General features: G+C 40.1%; 1 protein-coding gene across 8 annotated transcripts in view; it reads left to right on the top strand.

Annotated features, from left to right (window-relative positions):
- Window positions 1–1,605: 1,605 nt before the first annotated feature.
- Window positions 1,606–22,385, top strand: part of LOC306865279 (serine/threonine-protein kinase MAK-like) — a 78,095-nt gene continuing 57,315 nt past the window's right edge. For 2 of the 8 annotated variants that reach the window (XM_079409806.1, XM_079409803.1), the window contains exons 1-6: window positions 1,622–1,673; window positions 1,753–1,793; window positions 3,944–4,172; window positions 5,501–5,555; window positions 9,401–9,522; window positions 20,515–20,597. In XM_079409806.1, the coding sequence (XP_079265932.1) occupies window positions 4,072–4,172; window positions 5,501–5,555; window positions 9,401–9,522; window positions 20,515–20,597 (361 nt within the window). In that variant the 5' untranslated portion in view covers window positions 1,622–1,673; window positions 1,753–1,793; window positions 3,944–4,071. Of the gene's footprint in view, window positions 1,794–3,943; window positions 4,173–5,500; window positions 5,556–9,400; window positions 9,523–9,951; window positions 10,032–20,514; window positions 20,598–22,385 lie in introns of all 8 variants that reach the window. The other 6 variants (XM_079409805.1, XM_079409802.1, XM_079409807.1 and 3 more) reach the window with 4 other exon arrangements.

Below are 22,385 nucleotides of genomic sequence, written 5' to 3'. Positions count from 1 at the left end.
TACCTTTAAAAAACTAACTGTAAACGTTTATGCAAATGGAAACTATTAAATATAACCTACAAATCATGCAATATTGTACCACTAAACTGAAGTGTTTTGAAGGCCTTGCTAATCAGGTCAATAAGGAACAATTACTAATCATTCTAATTTTTTTATTAAATCATTATTTCATTTCACCGATCAATACACACACACACACACACACACACACACACACACACACACACACACACATACACACACACACACACACACACACACACACATATATATATATATATATATATATATATATATATGTATGTATATATGTGTATATATATATATATATATATATATATATATATATATATATACAGTATATATATATATATATAGATATATATATATATATATATATTTTTTTTTTTAAACATAAGGTGTCATTAATTATGCTTAAATTATATGTAACTTATCTTTAATTTGGCCATAATTGCAGGTGCCTGTCTTAATATCCAAGAAGGTTTAGGGAAAATATGAAATAAGTTTAATGTTATTATAGATCATAAAGGCCCGGTTTCACAGACAGTGCTTAGACTAAACCAGGATTAGGCCATAGTTCAGTTAGGACATTTAAGTCATTTTTATGAACGTACTTAGAAAAAAAAAAAAATGCTGGTTTGCATCTTGAGACGAAACAAAGGCACTGATATATTTTAAGATCAGTCAGTGCAAGTTTCTTTCAGTTGAAACAGCTCAGACTTACATTTTAGTCAAGGATTAGGCTTACACCTGGTCTGTGAAACAAGGTTAAAGGGTTTTATAATGAAATACATCCGAAAGATCATCTAAAATTACCCACCCACCCTCCAAGCTAGTTTCCCGGTGAATTTTGGACATTTCCACTGATTACAACATGTGAAAAAAGAAAGAAAAAAACATGGTAGGCTACAAGTTTTCAATCAAGTAGGCTACTTATCGTCTTTTCTTTCCAAGACACCAACAAAAACACTACAGTACTTTTATAAACAGCTGTTTGTCACTATGCACTGCAAAATTGAGGCCAGTGAGGTCATTGTTCACATCACCTGATTTTGAGATCCTAATTTAATCTAACAGCTTTTAAAAAATATTGTACACTTATTATGATAATTGTAACCCTCTAAAATGATCACATTTATACTGAGAAAAACATTGATGTTAGGTAAAAGGCATCTAACTATATTTAGATAAATTATAGATAAATTTTAACTATATTTAGTGTAAATAGCATTCTTTTTTAGCATTTTCTTTTTCACAAATTATGATTCTCCATTTTAAATAAAAAAATATTTTTATATTGGTCTAATTTGAATTGGAAGATACTGATTACCCCTTGGCAAACTGCTAGCTATGCATCTGGAAAGTGAGCATATTGCGCCACCTGTCGGTGAAACAGCGCGGGATATCACGGTTTCTCATTTTGTGGGTGAAACTGGTCAGTTACACTGGGTGTATTAAATTATGATTACATTATATGAGACCCTGCTGTTATGCTGCATGAAATACGTGAATTTATGAAAGTCAGCGGAACTGAAGGAGTTAAATTATTTGAACAACAAACCCCATGAACCTTTGCGTATCCACGACGACACGTGACTCCAGACTTCCGGCTGGCTGTGTGTTGTTAGCGGTCGCGAGTGTCGGTTGCCAGGGTGAGGATGGATCACAGCTCTTTAACAGAGATATAAACTCACGCAGTATCTCTCTTAAACACATCTGTCATATCTACAGACACAGGCAACGACTAACAGGGAGGAGTGCCATCACAACGGGTGAGTTTGCGGTGTAAAATTACGCGGAAGATCATGCGAAGCATAACATTTGCACTCAACCCAAAAGAGACAAGTAAAAACACATTTCAGATTAATAATGGTGAATAATAATCAATGACGCAACTCTAGTGGCTTATTAAACGTCTTTATGTTGCAGCACTAATAAATAACCCTGAGGGTTGACAGATAAGGCTGGTAATGTTTAAATGCAGTCTCGTAACACTCGTATATTCATGTTTCTAGTAGCATTTTATGCTTATAGGTTGATTTCTTCCCCTATGCTAATTCACACGTGTTCAGCTTATTGAGTGACCTTGAGGAGCATCTTAACTCCTTGCGTCCTCTGTAGATCCACTAATTCTTCTTAAACCAGATTACTTACAGAGGTCTGTTTTGTGAACCTTTACTCTGTTTCCCATACGGAACGCTGTTATGTTTGGCCTCATGTATTTGTGCATATTTATAATGTATTTGGATTAACGTTAAATTTCAGTGCAGTGGTGTTAGCTGTGTGCTTTTTGTGTGCTGTTTATAGGTATTTTTTGGCAGAATGGATTGACGAATGATGTGACAATCTTTAGCCCGAACCTAAAATGTTGCCCTGCGCTGGTCAAAAGTGTCATTTCATGTGAAGGTCTTTTTTATCAAAGTGAATATCATGCAGTCTTTGAAGAACATAAACAAGAACATTGAAAATATTTTACCCCCAGTTTGCATTACTGTAGTTCTACACACAAACACACATTGAACATGTTTCCCCCCCAGTTTGCATTACTGTGTGTATGTGTGTGTTCATGTTAAAATATACACACATCTACAATCTGTTCAGAACAGTTTATTTAAAATCTATTTAGAACCATGCTAATAACTAACTAAACTAAATAAATGAATACATCTTAATGGTCCTAACACAGGCTTAATGTTCTATGTAATCTTTTCTTTTTATTTTGGGGTTACATAATTTGTGTGAGGTTTACCCAATTTGCATGAAGCTACTTTAAAAGAGCAGTTGATTTTTTTTTACTATTTGTTATTTCAGGACAAATTGAGATATCATCATCAACCTCCTATGTTCAGTTATTGGTCATTGCTCATTACTTTACGACAAAATTAAAATGTGCAGTTTGCTCGGCCTGTAAATCTCATTGGCTGCTATTTGATGGATGATGATCACAAAAGCGTGACCATGATGCAAGATCTTGTTGATATCTCACTGGTGTGTGTTGTCTTGTAGTAGCCGGCTCATTTGCCCCATAAAACTGCTGTATACTCTAAAAAAAACAAATGTTTAATACGATCCCCTATCATGCTAATAGAACAGTGTAGATTTACAGGAGGAACAATTAAAGCAATTGATGTACTTTTGCAATAACCACTTTTTTTGTTCATGTATGTTCAGTTGTAGTGTGCTTTCCCATGCAGCAATAATGCAGGAACACATGAGATGACATTTCTCAAATGACCAGTTGAAGTCTAATGTACAACACTGAGAAGGTTCACTGTACTCGCAAAAGAGTTTTATTGTAAATGTTGGATTGATGTATGGTGTTTACTTTTAGAGATCTCATTATTTGACTACATGGGTAGTTGTCCTGTGGTGTGACATGCTGTACTCCATTAAAAAAAAAAAATTAGACATGAAGATATTAACTATTCATGAAGCTTTCACAATCTTATATTAACTGAGAGACTACATGGAGTACTTAATAAAAAGGCAAAACAGTGATCAAATAATGAAAACGTAAACAAGTCATGACCATTTGCTTTATACATTAGTATCAATATTATAGTTAGAATAAATCAAAGCCTTTTTTTTTTTACTTTGGAATCTTTAATCAAAATGGCATAACTTGTTGGTTACAACTTCTGTTTTATGGAGACTATATACTGTTTAAAAAAGGATCAAGGTCAATGGACAAGTTATTTTTTAAACTAAATCAACAAGCAAACTATATGCAAACTGTGCACATGTATTTTCTAAATAATTACATGACTAATTGTTCTTCAAATTAATTTGCCATCAGTAATATGTGGATAATAAATATATGGATTAATGTCAATTAAATTACATTTAAGCAACATGATACAGTACTGTTACTCAGTAGACACAGTAAACAGCATTGTGTTCTATTTTCTGTATTTGTTTTCAGTGCCAATAGTGGGATGGAGTGGCGTTCACTGCTTGACTTCTCTTAAGCTCATCAGGACCGATATGATCAGGTGATCTGAGAGGAGAGGGATCCGTCTATCAGTACTCTTTCTTTGGGTGAGAGTGAAGATGAACCGTTACACAACACTCAAGCAGCTAGGTGATGGGACCTACGGCAGTGTTCTGATGGGGAAAAGCAATGAGTCTGGAGAGCTAGTGGCCATCAAAAGGTGCGTCAAACAATCAGGCTGTGTCTAAATCCAAAGGCATCTCTCTTGCCCTTCAGCTGATAGTAGTCACTTTGACTTTGTATGAAGAAACCTTCTAAAGAAACTTAGGCTTTCAAGGCACAATAATATCTGATGATATTGTGCAAATTCTTTAGAATGCTTGTCAGTTCAAATAATCATGCAGTCTTTAGTCAGATTAAAGTCAGATTAATTACTACTTTAAACTGCTTCATCAGCCACCAAACTGCATGCACAGGGTTGTTGGATATCATAGGTAATGAAGGATACATCTGTGCTGCCTTCAAAAATCCACCAGATTAAGGCAATTAGTAGACAAGATGTTATGCAATTGCATTTGGACATATCTTAATTCATTGTGCAGATGATGCTGAATATGCTTTATTTAAGGTCAACATGAAATCAAAATTGACTACATTAATTTATAACACATTCACTTTTGCATGTTATTCAACATAAAATGTGAAACTTATCAAAATGTAATAACTTCCTCGGCCACTAAAACATGTTTTTATTCTGACTGACACCTCAAATGCCCTCACTTCCTCACATCTGCTAAATTGCTAATGCCAAACATTCTTTTACTCATTGAAAATGCCTTTTCACTTAGAAATCAGATTGTGCAAAGAAAATGGGATCAACTTTGAGAGTATACTAGATTTATACCTATTCTGAAGAGAGAAAAACTGACTGCCTTTCAGACAGAGAAGACTCTTACTCTGTTTACTAATGAAAACCGTGTCTGTGGTATGGTTTATTGTAACTGCTTGTGTTTTTCCTCCTGAAGTGCCTAATATTAATCAGCTTCTTTGGTTTGTATGTTCAACCCTAAGATCATTTTAGTATTGCCCAAACCCTTGACATTAGAAAAAGCTGATACAAACAAATCAAAACAGCATCTGTATACCTGTTCCATGTATGTAGCTATACATTATATTGCATTCTTTTGTGATCTCTTTATAGTGAGGGTCATAATAAACCTGCCTCATACTACTTTCCTATGGGATTCATATGGGAAGTGTAAATTCTTCCAAGACACGTCTGCTCAGTGAATGGGGGCTAGTGGCGTAAATTATAAATGCCCCTATTACGTGTAGTAACTGTGCAGGAACAGGCGGTCACTAGGCAAATTGATAGCTGTGTGACGGCGAAAGCAGTGAAAGTGGCCAAGCCTGCCTCAGTATCAGCTCTGCTCTCTCTTACATAATTCCATGTGGACTTTCAGGCTCAGACTAAACCCCTTTAGTTTACCTGAGCAGTTTGTTGGTAATGAAACCATGGAGATATATCGGTCATTGTTTTTCTCACAGAATGAAGAGGAAGTTCTACTCCTGGGAAGAGTGCATGAATCTGAGAGAGGTCAAGGTATGATCTCACAGGACACATATGAAGCCTTCAATAATCACTTAAAGGGGTCATCGGATGCTAAATTCACTTTACATGTTGTTTGAACATAAATGTGTGTTGGAAGTGTGTGTATACATCCACCCTATAATAATAAAAATCCACCCAGTGTTTTTTTAAAATCCCCTTTCTCAAATCAGGCTGTTCTGAGATTCCTGTCAGAATAACATAGTTCTGCACAGGCCGCTCCCACGATAGTTGATTGACAAGGCCATCTTACCTTAGACCCGCCCTGAGTTAGCTTTGAGCTGTCCGCCATTATGTCGACTCCGGTGCAGGGGAAGACAAGAATGTCTCCGATTAAGCGATTTGAGGTGTTTTGTTGTTGGATGTAATAATAAACATAGCAGTCGTCATTTACTCCCAACATCTGAGCCGCTGAAGACGCAGAGGATTAACGTTACTTTCGTTTTTTGAAGGGAATGCATCCTCTGATATGTTTGCGTGAAACATTCATGATCCAGCTTCACCCCCAGAAGAATTGAGTATAAGGGTTTTTATGAATCTTTGCAAATTGCCCTTTCCTAATAATGTGCTAGTTAGCAAGTTTCGCGGCTAAAGTTTACAGTCTGCTCATCACCCCATGGAAGAGAGGGAGCTCATTAGCAGAGCTCATTAGCATTTAAAGGAACATGCACTAAAATGGCTTGCTATGAACTGAGCTGATTTTGACAAGATAAAAAAGGGTGTTTTTTACACTACCATTGACAAATTTTAACCAAAATATATTATAGACTTTTCATTAAAACCCTAAAGAATCATATCAACTTGTGGAAAATAGACATCATATGACCCCTTTAAAACTCTAAATTGTCATCAGACATTTAGGATTTACACTGTGCCCTAACCAGACACAATACGACAAGCAGTTTCTCTGTCCACACCATCTGAGACAAGGCTATAAGACAAAACAAAATCAGTGACAAATTGCAGCCAGAAGAGCCTGTGAGCAGGCTCTTCAAGCACTCTCTGGCAATAAAATGGATCATTAAATCATCAAACTAATAAAGATTTTACTATTATTAAAGGGGTCATCGGATGCAAAATTCACTTTTACATGTTGTTTGATCTGAAATGTGTCTTGGCAGTGTGTGTACGCAACCACCCTGTAATGATAAAAATTCCACCCTTTGTTTTTTTCTTTTTTTTTCTTTTTTCAATCCCCATAAATAATAACCCGTTTCTCAGACCATGCTCCTTTTCTTCTGTCATATATAACAGCATGTGTTTATAGGCAGCTGTCCCTTTAAGACCGAATGCACGGATCCAATATAATGATACACATGCCATTTCTTTCTAACTTGTTTTCGTTCACTGAAGATGAGTGACTGCGTTATTGAGAATGATTGTTGAGACGTCCATTTTCACATAATTCTGTATGTATGCGTCTGTTCAAACACAAGGAAATGCGAATGAAGAATGAACTCGGTGTTCGCGCGTGCTTAAAAATCTGTGCGCGGGCGTCGTGTCCGGCAGCTGTGGCCACAGAAATCAGCGCACAGACAGTGAAATAAGTTCTATTCGCCTCGTCTTGCGCTGGAATGGCTTAAAATCACTCGAATGTGTAAATTGGCAAGATAAATCACATACAAATGATAAACGTTCACTCTATGATGGTTCATTTTTGCAATTAGTCTGTTAATCACATGCGAACCGAACCTTGAGGTCTGATCCGTACGGACCACGAATCAACTGCGATCAGTTTCACAACTACTGTGTAATGTTGGAGGTTGAATCGAATCGTTACACATAACGTACACCACTACTATGATTACACTTAAGTTTGCGCTATATTATACTCACCTTTTAATAATTAGTGTGTGACTAACGTCTCCTCCACTATAAATTACGGGACTGTAAATTAATCGAGTGACGTCACTGAAAAGCTGCAGCCGTGGCGGGGATGATTTTTGGTGTGGCGGGCCGCCACGGCAGAATGAATGTAGCGGAAACACTGAACAGTCTGCCATTGTTTCGACGCAGGTGTAGACAAGAATGTCTCCTTAGCGATTGAGGTGTTTTGTTTTTGGATGTAATACTAAACATAGCAGTCTTCATTTATTTCTGACATCTGAGCTGCTGAAGACGCAGAGGATTACTTTTGTTTTTGAAGGGAATGCGCCCCCCGATCTACCTAAATGCATCTATGTTCACGCAAATCATTTGTGTCACCTCTAGAAGAAGTGAATATAAGGTTTTTTTATGAATCTTTGCTAATCGCCTTTCCTAATAATGTGCTAGTTAGCAAGTTCCATGACGAATGCAGCTAAAGTTTACAGTCTCATGAGAATGGCTCGTCACCCCATGGAAGAGAGAGACAGGGTGAGCAGAGCTCATTATCATTTAAAGGGACATGCACCGAAACGGATCGCTGTGAAAAGAGCTGTTTTTGACAAGGTAAAAAGGGTGTTGTTTTACACTACCATTGAGAAATTTTAACAAAAGTATGTTATAGACTTTTCTTTAAGACCCTTAAGCAGTGTTTCCCAACCTTTTTTCTGTTGCGACAGTTTTGACATCTAAAACAAATCCCAAGGCACACCACTAAGCATTAAAAAAAGAAAAAAAGGGGAAAAGTTTCAATAATTAAACATTGCATTATCAGAATTGGTATTTTGGCTTTATATATGATCAGATACTTGCACTTAATTACTGAAAATCATACTCAAATGGCGTTAATAAGGTTTTTGACGACCGAATGATGGAGATCTGTGTTTTGTCCATTATTAAAATGGCCACATCTGAGGCAGTTAATTAATCGCATTACGTTTTCATCAGTTTGCAGGTTATAAAGTTTATTGTAGCTATATGGGCTCTCAGTTTCTCTTGTTGTTTAATACATTTGGCCAATATCTCACGATATAAAAGACAAACCACTATGCACAGGATATTTAAAATGTATAAAAGTGTATTGGCTACAACTAGACAGCAAATGCTAAGACTCTTCTCTGCCATTTAAACACACAAAAACATTAGCCTTTATAGACAGCGTTTCTTGGGTAAAGGAAACGCTGTACTTATTCAAACATCAGTTCTTTATTTACCCTTGCATTGTGAAGACGTAGACGTCTGTCTTCAAACTGCGCATCGCGGTACTTCATTCTGAATGGAGGTGGGGATATGAGGTTTGACTGACAATTTGAGGATCCAATGTCTTTACGAGGTTTAGTCACAAGCTGTTTTGAATGTTTTTCATAGGTGAAATATTTGTAAAACCCACAAACCGACAGAACAATGATCAATAGCACTGATTTAAAACAATAATAACAAAATATGATAGCGATAGGAAGTTTTTGATATTTTTTTTTATAAAAACCCGACAACCTCTAATGGCACACTAGTGTGTGCCGCGGCACAGTGGATGGGAAACACTGCCCTAAAGTATATCAACTTGAAAAAATGGCTATCCGATGACTCCTTTAAAAATATGTACATATTTACAGATACTGTCTTTGTCATGGAGTACACTTGTTTGTTCACACAGAGTTCACAGTTTGGCCGTTCTTCTTTCCTTAAAATTATATATATTATCCATTGTCACTTTTTATGGAATATCCCGCACAATGATATTTGAACTAAAATTAAACTTTAAGATTATACAACGCACATAATCAGTACCTGTGATTATCATTGTTATTGGGTACATAATGATAATTCCAGCCATGATGTTGCTGAAATGGAATGTTTTGTGATTCAAATATTGTTGTCGCAGCTGGTTCAGACACAGTGTAAACGAACACGGACACAACTGTAAAATCTGGGGGTTCATAGTGTTTCTGTTGGTGTTCTTCATTTCTATGTTACAGTCACTGAAGAAACTGAATCATGCTAATGTGGTGAAGTTAAAGGAGGTGATACGAGAGAATGATCACTTGTACTTTGTCTTTGAATACATGAAAGAAAACCTCTACCAGCTCATGAAAGACAGGTATGAAGAGATTCCATATTCCCTCTGCCATTTACTATTGATGCCTTTGGTATACAACTGAATAGTTCACCCAAAAATGGAAATTCTGTTATCATTTTCTCACCATTAAGTTGTTCCAGATCTTTGAGTTTCTTTCTTCTGTTGAACATAAAAAAAGTTATTTTAAAAAAATGTGGGTAACCAGTTGCTGGCCCTCATTGGATTCTGTAGTATGGAAAAAATACTATGGAAGTCAATGGTGACCAGAAACTTTTTAATTGACCAAAAGAACAACTTGATGGCGAGTAAATGATAACATAATTTCCATTTTTTCCATTTCCAACTATCCCTTGAAGGCAAACGTAACCTTGGTCAAAACATTTTGAAATGGTTGTCACTGTGCTTGACGAACGGCACTTTTTGACAGCTATGCTGATTCTCTGTCTCCAGAACCAAATTGTTTCCAGAGTCAGTCATCAGGAATATAAGCTTTCAGATATTGCAGGGACTATCATTTATTCATAAGCATGGTAGGTCACAGGGCCATCATATTTGTGCCCAACAAACTAGAACAACTAAGTCTGAGTGCAGTATCAGATGTCTGGGGACCTTAAAGGATTAGTTCACTTTTAAAAAAACTTTTGCTGATTATTTACTCACCCCCATGTCATCCAAGATGTCCATGTCTGTCTTTCTTCAGTCGAATAGAAATTAAGGTTTTTGATGAAATCAATTCTCCATATAATGGACTTCATTGGGACCCAAACGGTTCAAGGTCCAAATGACAGTTTCAGTGCAGCTTCAAAGGGCTTTAAACGATACCAGACGATGAATAAGGGTCTTATCTAGCGAAACGATCGGTCATTTCAAAAATAAATAAAAAAGTTTAAGTTTTATAAGCACAAATGCTCTCCTTGCTCTGTTCTGTGATGCATGTTCATGACGTCATGTAATACGCAATGACGTTGAAAAGGTCACGGTTGACTTATGCGGAAGTACCGAGTCAGTGTTTACAAATGTGCGGAAGGAGGACCATATACACATATTCAAATGTCTTTGTGTCAGTTTATCGTTTAAAATGCCCATTTCGTGTGCGTATCCTGGGTGTTTTAATATTAAAAAGCCTACTGACTCGGTACTTCCGCCTACCTCAACCGTGACCTTTTCCACGTAATTGCGTATTACGTGACGTCACGAACGCGCATCACAGAACAGTGCAAGGCGAGCATTTGTGCTTATAAAACTTAAACTTTTTTATTTATTTTTGAAATGACCGATCGTTTCGCTACATCAGAATCAGAATCAGAAAGAGCTTTATTGCCAAGTGTGTTTGCACACACAAGGAATTTGTCTTGGTGTTAGGAGCTTCCAGTACAGAAAGTACAAACATAGTGCAGACAACATATAATTAAGGTGATAAAGAACACTAATGAAGAGAATATACAATAATTAAGGATAACAATAGTAATAAAAATAAAAATATACAGAAAAGAGACATGACCATAGACAGAACTGTGAATGTGCATGTGTCCTATGTACAGATGAAGGTTTGATGGGTTATTTACAGATGTACAGTACCGGGGTGTGTTATGTGTTGTTCAGGTGGGATACGGCCTGGGGGAAAAAACTGTTCTTGTGTCTGGCTGTTCTGGTGCTCAGTGATCTGTAGCGCCGGCCAGAGGGCAACAGTACAAAGAGAGAGTGTGCTGGGTGTGAGGGGTCCAGAGTGACTTTCTTAGCCCTTTTCCTCACTCTGGAGGTGTAAAGTTCTTGGAGGCTGGGCAGAGGGGCACCGATAATTCTCTCAGCAGTCCTAACTGTCCGTTGTAGTCTTCTGATGTCTGTTTTGGTAGCTGAACCAAACCAAACAGTTATAGAAGAACATAGGACAGACTCGATGATTGCAGAGTAGAACTGTTTCAGCAGCTCCTGAGGCAGGTTGAACTTCCTTAGCTGGCGGAGGAAATACAGCCTCTGCTGGGCCTTTTTCGCAATAGAGTCAATGTGATTGTCCCACTTCAGGTCCTGAGAGATGGTGGTGCCCAGGAATCTGAATGACTCTACTGAAGTCACAGTGCTGTTCATGATGGTGAGTGGGGGGAGAGCAGGGGGGTTTCTCCTGAAGTCCACTATCATCTCCACAGTTTTGAGCGTGTTCAGCTCCAGGTTGTTAAGACTGCACCAGACAGCCAGCTGCTCAACTTCCTGTCTGTAAGCAGACTCGTCACCGTCCTTGATGAGGCCTATGACTGTAGTGTCGTCCGCAAACTTCAGGAGCTTGACAGAGGGGTCCTTTGATGTGCAGTCATTCGTGTAGAGAGAGAAGAGCAGTGGGGAGAGAACGCAACCCTGAGGGGCGCCAGTGCTGATGGTGAGAGTCCTGGATGGACTCATAACACATAACACCCATAACACCCTTAACACCCTTATTCATCGTCTGGTATCGTTTAAAGCCCTTTGAAGCTGCACTGAAACTGTCATTTGGACCTTGAACCGTTTGGGTCCCAATGAAGTCCATTATATGGAGAAATGATTTCATCAAAAACCTTAATTTCTTTTCGACTGAAGAAAGAAAGACATGGACATCTTGGATGGCATGGGGGTGAGTAAATTATCAGCAAAAGTTTTTTTTAAAAGTGAACTAATCCTTTAACTACAGACTGAATCTTGCGACTGTTTCTGCTGGAGACTCAGTTGTTCTTGTATCTGTTTGGTGACAGGGTGTGTGAGTATCTCAGCTGCTGCCAAAATGCCATAAATCCCATAAAACCTGAAATGCCCATGACTTCCCTTCAGACACATTGCATTATAAGCAGTTAAAGGGGTCATATCATGTTTATTAATTAAAATATTTTTCCCCTCTGAAGTTCACTGATAACATTATTGCCTTTAAGCCTTCAATGTCAGTGCCTTATGGTAGGCTATCGTCTTGCCATGTGAAATGGGTAACATCACATATTTGCAAGATGTCAGATCGCTGTTGCCTTCAGTATAGTTTTTTTAATTGATCAAACCAATATGATCAGGGATCTTATTAAAAATAATTTTCAGTTACTCCATTCTAAAGGCTATTTCACCTTGCACCGACAAACACTGATTAATGGCAAAGGACACTTTTGTCAGAACAGTGTGTTACCCTTGTTGGCACCTGTTGCTGGTCGGCACTTGTTTTCGGCGAACATGTTCAGTCACCATTCATTGGGTCAAGGAATATCTGATAAGTGACATACTTTAATCTGGTAATGGTTGCCGTTGATTGGTGCCATTGGTGGAGTGTGAATTAGCCTTAATGTTGATATTTATCAGAAAGATATGAGGAGAAGCAGGTGCTCCTCACATCCTTTTGACAACAACCTTTTGACAGGTTTTACCATATTTTACACATTGTTTTTGATTTTTTTTTTTTTTCTTCTGGTGAAAGAAATACACAAATTAAGAAGAAAGACAAAATATTAAATGTCATGGATGTTTATTTGCAAGGGATGTAACGATATCAAAATGCACTTTGAGAGTTCAAAATTAAGAGCTCCAACCCATGTTCCCTTTCAGTCGGTCACAGAGATGTCACGTCGATGGCCGACAAAATTGAGGATCTCGCTAGATAGACCAATCTACTTTGAGTGTAAACTAAACGAGCCAATGCACATACTCAACTTTTACAACACATACTCAACTTTTCGCTTCGGAGCAGAGCGATATCTCTTCGTACTGCTCCTTCACCAACTCTTTGATGGAAAACTCAAGTTCAGCATGCTCTTGGGAGAATATTTGTGCTGGTGGGATGGCGGTACAGTGGCGGTCATCTTCCTTTGTCGAGTGGGTTGCACACTTCAGGCTGCATTACCCCCTGTTTATGTTGCAGGCGGCCATCTCCCCTGTGTGCTTCAGCACATTAAAAAAGCACTTTTCCCTTAAAGAGCATTCACGTATGGCGTGTCTTTTTAAAGTCAATGTTGTGTCTGTACCAACTTGACATTGCATCTTTGTAAAGACAACGTTGCGTCTTGGTGTAGATGATGTTCCACCCGTGTGGTCGTTACCTGGCGCCGGGTGATGATCACAATCGCTGCCTCATGTGTCTGGGCATTAAGCATGCTGAGGTAGCGTTCGTGGATGAGTCATGGTCTCAGTGCAGGAAGATGACCATCTCGAAGTTGAGCACCAGGCTCCATTACCTCGAAAGGGGCGGATTTCCATTGCCTCTACCTCAATCTAGTTCTATTCCTGGCGGCAGTCAGGCGGTGGCTACTTCAAGCAGTAACTCAGGCGGTCTGAGGGGGACCGTGATGGCAAACCCTCCAGAGAACCATCCCTCGGGGGACCAACACTCCTCTTGCACTCCTCAACCAGTCGAGCTGCCAAAGGAACATGCTGGGCCCTCTAGAAGGGGCATACCAGCAGTATCCTTCGGCACTCCTCCCGACGATCAGATGTCAATCGCTGCATCGGAGAGTGAGCTGGAGCTTTCTGGAGAGGAAGATTCGGCTGCGCTGCCGCCCTCTGGGATGGTAGCAAAGCTTGAATCGGATCCAGAAATGATGGCTATGCTTTTCTGGGGTGCCAAGAGGGTAGGGCTTGAGTGGAGACCTCCCCGAGCCCTCAAGGTTGGACGATTGGTTTCTGGGGGTGGCCTGCGTTAGTTCTCAGTGCCCCGCCCTGATGCCTTTCTTCCCAGATGTGCATGAAGCGCTTACCAGGTCGTGGACTGCACTTTTTACTACCAGAAACCGACCTGCTAACTCCTTTGCCCAGCAGTTCTCGGCTGCACAGAAGCTGACTGAGGCGATTTGTTACATCCTGCCCTGGCGGGCAGCTGCTGCCTCCACCCATCTGCGACTGCAGCTCCCCAGACTGCAGTTTTCTCTATCTCTGAGTCTCAAGAGGACACCGAGAGTCGCGGATGGACCAACACTGGACCACACCCATCCTCCTCTGTTGCCAGCAGACAGCAGCAGGTGGTTCAAGAGCATCATCAAAGGCCCTACTCACGCACACTTTGCCCAAACATGGAACCAGGTAAACCTTGCACCGCACACTCAGACCACTTTTCGGTCCTCTAACGAGCCGCCCGAACCGGGTTCCTGCATTCCACCTCGCTGCCTCACTGCGGTTACGTCGGTGGTTCTGCTCGTCCTTGTACGGTATCTGGGGGCCTGGCTAACGCTACCCAGCTCATCTAAGCGATCGACCTGAAGGATGCGTACTTTTGTGTTGATCCTTCTGTGCCAAAGACCATTTCTGCGGTTTGCGTTCGAAGGATGTGCATATCAGTACATGGTCCTGTCCTTCGGGCTGTCCCTCTCCCCCAGTGTCTTCACGAAAGTTGTGGAGGGGGCTCTTGTTCCCCTTAGAGAGCAAGGTGTTCGCATCCTCAACTATCTCGACGATTGGCTTATATTAGCACAGTCTCGGGATCAGTCCGATGCAGAGGATCACTTTTCTCTGTATGGAGGTTGGATTTGATCGAACATACAGCACGCCTCACAGAGGAACATGCTCAGTCGGTGCTGAACTGCTTGAATATGTTCAAAGCCAGGAAAAGCGGTGCCACTGAAACATTTTCAGAGGCTATGGCTGCTGCTGCGGCAGGCTCGGCTGCTGTTGCTGCCCATCATCGGCTGGGGTGCCACGTACAACCGGCAAGCAGTCTCGGGTGTGTGGACGGGCCCCCAATTGCAGTGGCTTATCAATTGCCTAGAGTTGTTAGCAGTGCGCCTTGCCTTGAACCATCTCAAAGGCGCTTACGAGGCAAGCTTGTACTGGTCCGTACGGACAACGCTGTGGCCGTTGCGTACATCAACTGACAAGGTGGTCTGTGCTTCTGTCTCATGTCGCAACTCGCCCGCCACCTCCTCCTCTGGAGACAGAAGCACCTGAGGTCGCTTCGTGTCATTCATAATGTTTGTTTGTTTATTTATATAATCCGGGTCTGCTCAACTGTGCGGCAGACAAGCTGTCACAAGCTGCACTCCTGGGAGAAAGGAGCTACTGACTCAGAGATGGGGTACCCTGTCGCACCCGCGTCCGGAACTCTGGAAACTCCATGTGTGGGCCCTGGATGGGACGTGGAGTTTCTAGGTGACCTACCCCAAGAGGTAGCGGACACCATCACTTCGGCGCGAGCACAGTCTACGAGACACTCTTACACCTTTAAGTGGAACCTATTTGTCGAGTGGTGTTCTTCTCACTGGAGATGCCCGATTAGAGTCGTGCTTTCCTTTCTGCAGCAAGGGTTGGAGCGAAGGCTGTCTCCCTCCACCATTAAAGTCTATGTCGCTGCTACATCTGCTTATCACGACTCCGTGGAGGGGAAGTTGGTAGGGAAGCATGACCTGGTCATCAGGTTCCTTAGGGGGGCGAGAAGATTGAATCCTCCTCGTCCTCCCTATATACCCTCTTGGGACCTGACTCTGGTGCTCAGAGCACTATAGCACGGCCCATTTGAGCCTTTGCAGTGAGTCAAGCTAAAGTTTCTTTCAATGAAAATTCTGCTCCTGGTGTCATTGGCCTCCATCAAGAGGGTGGGGGACCTGCACACATTTTCAGTCAACGAATCGTGCCTAGAGTTTGGGCCGGCTGACTCCCTGGTAACCCTGAGGCCCTGGCCCGGCTATGTGCCCAAGGTTCCTATTACCCCCTTCAGGGATCAGGTAGTGACCCTAGCTTTGCTCTGTCCCATCCGCGCCTTAAGATGGTACGTGGACCGGACACAAAGCTTCAAGATCTCAGAACAGCTCTTTGTCTGTTACGGAGGCCGGCAGAAGGGGAACGCCATCTCCAAGTAGAGGATGGCCCACTGGATATAGTGGATGCCATCACCCTGGCTTATCAGGCACAGGGTGTGCCCTGTCCGCTCAGGTTGTGAGCTCGCTCTACTAGAAGTGTTGCATCCTCCTAGGTGCTGGCTCATGGTGCTTCACTGACAGATATTTGTAGAGCTGTGGGCTGAGCGACCCCCAACACGTTTTGCCTTCGTGTTGAGCCGGTATCCTCCTGTTTTCTCACCTCAAATAGGTAGAAGCACTGAGAGGCCCTTGCTTGGGGTCAGCTTGCTAAACCGCTCCACAGTGTCCGTACTGTAGGCCCTGTTGAGCTCCTCCATCCCCTCGGTAGCCAGACATGGCATAGTATTTGGCACCGGTCCCTCACTCTATGAATCCACAAGAACCGGTAGAAGGCAGGGTGCCATATGTAGTGACCTAAGTGGATCCCATATGTGTATTCTCCACGGTATAGCTTCAATCCCATGTTTCCCCGGCAGACTTCTCTGCCATTCCTCAAGAGGGTTCCAATCACCTCTTAGTCGTGGCCTAATGGTTAGAGAGTCAGACTCGTAATCCAAAGGTTGCGGGTGCGAGTCTCGGGTCGGCAGGGATTGTAGGTGGGGGGAGTGAATGTCCAGCGCTCTCTCCACCCCTCAATACCACGACTGAGGTGTCCTTTAGCAAGGCACCGAACCCCCAACTGCTCCCCGGGCGCTGCAGCATAAAATGGCTGCCCACTGCTCTGGGTGTGTGTTCACGGTGTGTGTGTGTTCACTGCTGTGTGTGTGCACGTTGGATGGGTTAAATGCAGAGCACGAATTCTGAGTATGGGTCACCATACTTGGCAGTATGTCACTTCACTACCTAAACGATTTTCCGTATATGTAAGTGCTTATATGAAAGTGCATATATGAAACCTTCAGGGAAGGATTGGACTTCCGCAACGTTCCTGTTCCAAATAGAATGGGTACGTTTTCCCAGTGTTATCCGTTCTCACTGAGTGGGTAGTGCTAAGACAACAGTGACTGGCCTTCCTGCTGCACAGGAGACTGGAAGGGGCAGCATCCGTGGTTCTTTGTTAGGGATTAGGGTTACAGTTAGGGTTAAGCCGATCTCACGAACCGATCGCAATTTGATGACGTCAATACGTGAGGACGTACATGATGTAGTGAGTACCGATCGAGTGATATGATGAATGGATGGTTAATTTTTAACAGCAGATTCAGTGTTAGAGCGGATCGGCGCATCACTGCACACGTCTGCGGCGCGTTACGGCTCCACAGGAACCAGAGCTGATAGTAGCCACTCTAGTCAGTAGTTAATATTTGCATAATTTATGATTTATTTTATCCAATAATCAGAATGCATTTTTTTATTACCGATTATCTGCAGGGCCCGCAGATATAACCGTGATCGAACTACTCCGTTTTGTTCTGTCAGTAGTTTAAAGGTTTCTTTTTCTTTTTCCTCTTTAGTCTTATATTAGACAGCATTAAACCTTATGAGTTACATCATACTTCTCCATGTTGGAGTTTAAATGTTTCTATTTATTTTGTCCAATGTTAAATTAAACCCAATGAGTTGCATCAAAATACTCCAATTATTTATTTTATATAACTTAAACATTGTCCAATACAAGTCTGAGTAGGACAAAAAAAACAATTCAATTAAACTTATGCATAAACCCCATTTTAAAGGCACATTTAAATGTTCACTGTATAAGGAATAATTTTTGTGATTATTTACAGTATATAACATTATTACATATGTTATATAAAGCTTGCCTTGAAGCATCAGAATCGGCATCGGTATTGGCCGATCACCATGACAAGAAATCGGTACTCGGTACCGGCTGCAAAAATCCTGATCGGAGCATCCCTAATCATGGTTTCACGGTATATATTAAACAATCATTTTTATCAGTAACAAGGACTTTTAAAAGAATAAGAAAAAAATATTTGTGTGAACAAATCCTTTATTGCAACAAACTTGAAACCATTTCAATGAAAGTATTGAAGTCTCCCTTCTGAAAAATAAATTAATTTAATAAAAAAAAAAAATAATAATTAAAAAAATAAAGCTATAAACCTTATGTATATATATATCACACTTTAACATTTTAATTAATGTTTTAAAATGTTATCAAATTAAAATTTAACAACTTTTATTTTTGGCAAAGAGCTGCACAACAGAGGTATACTAAGTTAAAACATGGACAAACAAGAATAATGTTTACAAAAATTCATTATTATAAAGAACATTGTTGTTATTATAACTTTGAAGTACATTGTACAATGCTAATATATTTCTGTCATAATTTCAAATTAATTAAAATGTTTGTTTTGACGGGTTGTAGTGGAACTTTGCGTTTCAGAGTGTATTTGACAATGGTTTTTCTCACAGAGCAGCTCTGGTGATGTGCATGTTTATGTAGATGCTGAAAACACCATTACCGTCATGCGTACTTAAGTATGTAGTAGATAAAATGGTGCCACTCAGAGACATGCAGAAACAAGCAGATAATTTATATAGCAGTCTCTTTGCGCTTTAATATTCACAGACACATATAAAATATACTTTTGATTTATCCATCGATCAGATTGCGCGTTTTACATGACATCCTCGTTATACTGTAAATTCCGTGTTCACGACTGCACCGGGATTCCCTCCCTTATTATAAAAAAATAAATAAATTGTAGATATGCAAATTTACGGGATAACCATGCACTTTCAAACCGCGATAGACCGTCATACCGGTACATCGTTACAGCCCTAGAATAGAGTTGTGTCATACCGTCTTATCATTCTGAGGTGCGGAAAACACTGGATCACGAGCTGATCACTTCAACAATGTGTGCACTTTGCTTTGAAACGTGCAGTGAAAACAGATTTGATGAGAAGTTTAATATATTTTAAAAACCTACAGTTTTTGCCCAGAAGACCTATCATTTTGTATCATCATGTGACCGCAATAATATCAAGACAGTTTTGGTGTCGATATCTCGATATTGATAATATTGTTATAACCTTCTTATTTACAAAGTACTTTACTATTACAAAATTACAATTTTTACCTGAGATCTAAAAATAAATCCTCACTAAATATACATGACATTTAATATTTAGGCTTTTGTCACTATTTATTTAAAAAAAAAAAGTGCCAGGGAAGTTTCTGAAATTTGGTTAATTTTACACATAATTGACCCAAATGCTGTTTTTGTACTGTGGAGGGTGCTTTTAGTTCTGCAAGTTGGAGTATGTTTTCATGGTACAATGACCTCTTAAAATAAATCCAATTTATAAATTTTTTATCTATGATGTGATCCCTTCCCTCAGCGGTAGCTTTCTTAAAGGGTTACTCCACCCCAAAATTAAAATTTTGTCATTAATCACTTACCCCCATGTCGTTCCAAACCCATAAAAGCGTCGTTCATCTTCGGAACACAATTTAAGATATTTTGGATGAAAACCGGGAGGCTTGTGACTGTCCCATTGACTGCTAAACACTGTCAAGTCCCAGAAAACTATAAAAACATTGTCAGAATAGCACATCTGCCATCAAGTAGTTCAACCGTAACGTTATGAAGCTACGAGAATATTTTTTTTTTCTACGCAATATCCACTGGACGCAAACTGTGTATGCTGTTCTGCGTCAGCCGCACTGCATGGATACGTCTTCTACATTTGTTTATAAAAAAAAAAAAAAAAAACTGAAAATACCGTATCCGTGCGGCACGGCTGACACAGAACAGTGTACGCAGTTTGCTATGATGACACAGAGGATACAAATTGTTGAATAAAGTCTTTTTATTTTTTTCTTTGCGTACAAAAACTATTCTCGTAGATTCATAACATTACAGTTGAATCACTGATAGCAGATGGACTATTCTGACAATGTTTTTATACTTTATACTTGACAGTGTTAACTGCTCGGCAGTCAATGGGACAGTCACAAGGCTCCCGGTTTTCATCCAAAATATCTTAAATTGTGTTCCAAAGACGAACAAAGCTTTTATGGGTTTGGAACGACATGGGGGTAAGTGATTAATGACAAAATTTTCATTTTGGGGTGGAGTAACCCTTTAACTTATAGTATCTTACTAAGAGCTGAAAACAAACAGAAAACCACTGAGTCTCACACATCTTATGGGTTACATACTTGTGGGGCTGTTCTTTTCTTATCTTCTGTCTTTGTTTCTCTTTTCTTTTGTCTTCTGTCTCTCTTGTGTGTGAAATTCTCTGACATCAGGGAAAATAAGATGTTTACTGAGAATGAAATAAGGAACATCATGTTTCAAGTTCTCTCTGGTTTGGCATTTGTGCACAAGCATGGTAAGATTTCTTACTCTTTCATTTGTTCTTCTCTGATGTGTTAAAGATCTTCATAACACCCTTATGAACATTAATTAGTTCCAATTACATTTATAATAGTGATATGTGACATGTTTGTTAAAGTTACTTTAGGAAATGAAGCTTATTATCCACCAGACATGGTAGCTTATGAAAGCCCATTTTTAAATAAAAATTAGCTAAAAAATATATATATGTATGTATGTATGTATGTATGTATGTATATATATGTACATACAGTGGGAAAAAAAAATTATTTGATCCCCTGCTGAATTTGTGCGTTTGCCCACTGACAAAGAAATTATCAGTCTATAATTTTAATGGTAGGTTTATTTAAACAGTGAGATACAGAATAACAATAAATAAAATCCAGAAAAATGGATTTTAAAAAAGTTATAAATTGATTTGCATTTTAATGAGTGAAATAAGTATTTGACCCCCTCGCAAAATATGACTTAGTACTTGGTGGCAAAAGCCTTCAATCACAGAGGTCAGATGTTTCTCGTAGTTGGCCACCAGGTTTGCACACATCTCAGGAGGGATTTTGTCCCACTCCTCTTTGCTGATCCTTTCCAAGTCATTAAGGTTCGAGGCAACATTTGGCAACTCGACACTTCAGATCCCTCCACAGATTTTCTATGGGATTAAGGTCTGGAGACTGGCCAGGCCACTCCAGGACCTTAATGTGCTTCTTCTTGAGCCACTCCTTTGTTGCCTTGGCCATGTGTTTTGGGTCATTGTCATGCTGGAATACCCATCCATGACCCATTTTCAATACCCTGGCCCTGACGGTACATGGCCCCGTCTATCGTCCCTTTGATGCAGTGCAGTTGTCCTGTCCCCTTAGCAGAAAAACACCTCCAAAGCATAATGTTTCCACCTCCATGTTTGACGGTGGGGATGGTGTTCTTGGGGTCATAGGCAGCATTCCTCTCCCTCCAAACACGGCGAGTTGAGTTGATGCCAAAGAACTCGATTTTGGTCTCATCTGACCACAACTCTTTCACCCAGTTCTCCTCTGAATCATTGGCAAATTTCAGATGGACCTGTACATGTGCTTTCTTGAGCAGGGGGACCTTGCGGGCACTGCAGGATTTCAGTCCTTCACGGCATAGTGTGTTACCAATTGTTTTCTTGGTGACTATGGTCCCAGCTGCCTTGAGATCAATGACAAGATCCTCCCGTGTAGTTCTGTGCTGATTTCTCACTGTTCTCATGATCATTGAAACTCCACGAGATGAGATCTTGCATGGAGCCCCAGTCCGAGGGAGATTGACAGTTATTTTGTGTTTCTTCCATTGGCGAATAATCACACCAACTGTTGTCACCTTCTCACCAAGCTGCTTGGCGATGGTCTTGTAACCCATACCAGCCTTTTGTAGGTCTACAATCTTGTCCCTGACATCCTTGGACAGCTCTTTGGTCTTGGCCTTGGTGGAGAGTTGGGAATCTGATTGATTGCGTGCTCCTAATCTCAGCTCGTTACCTGTATTAAAGACACCAAATACTTATTTCACTCATTAAAATGCAAATCAATTTATAACTTTTTTGAAATGCTTTTTTTTATTATTTTTATTTTTTTATTCTGGCTTTCACTGTTCAAATAAACCTTCCATTAAAATTACTGATCAAATTACTGATTAAATTACTGATTAAAAAGACTGATCATTTCTTTGTCAGTGGGCAAATGTACAAAATCACCAGGGGATCAAATAATTATAATTTTTTCCCCCACTGTAGATACATTCTAATGTGCATGTTGACATGTCT

This window comes from Barbus barbus, assembly GCF_936440315.1.
Source record: "Barbus barbus genome assembly, chromosome: 46".
NCBI lineage: Eukaryota > Metazoa > Chordata > Actinopteri > Cypriniformes > Cyprinidae > Barbus > Barbus barbus.
Note: the sequence above shows the minus strand (reverse complement) of the source record. Positions and strands in the feature narration are given on the sequence as shown.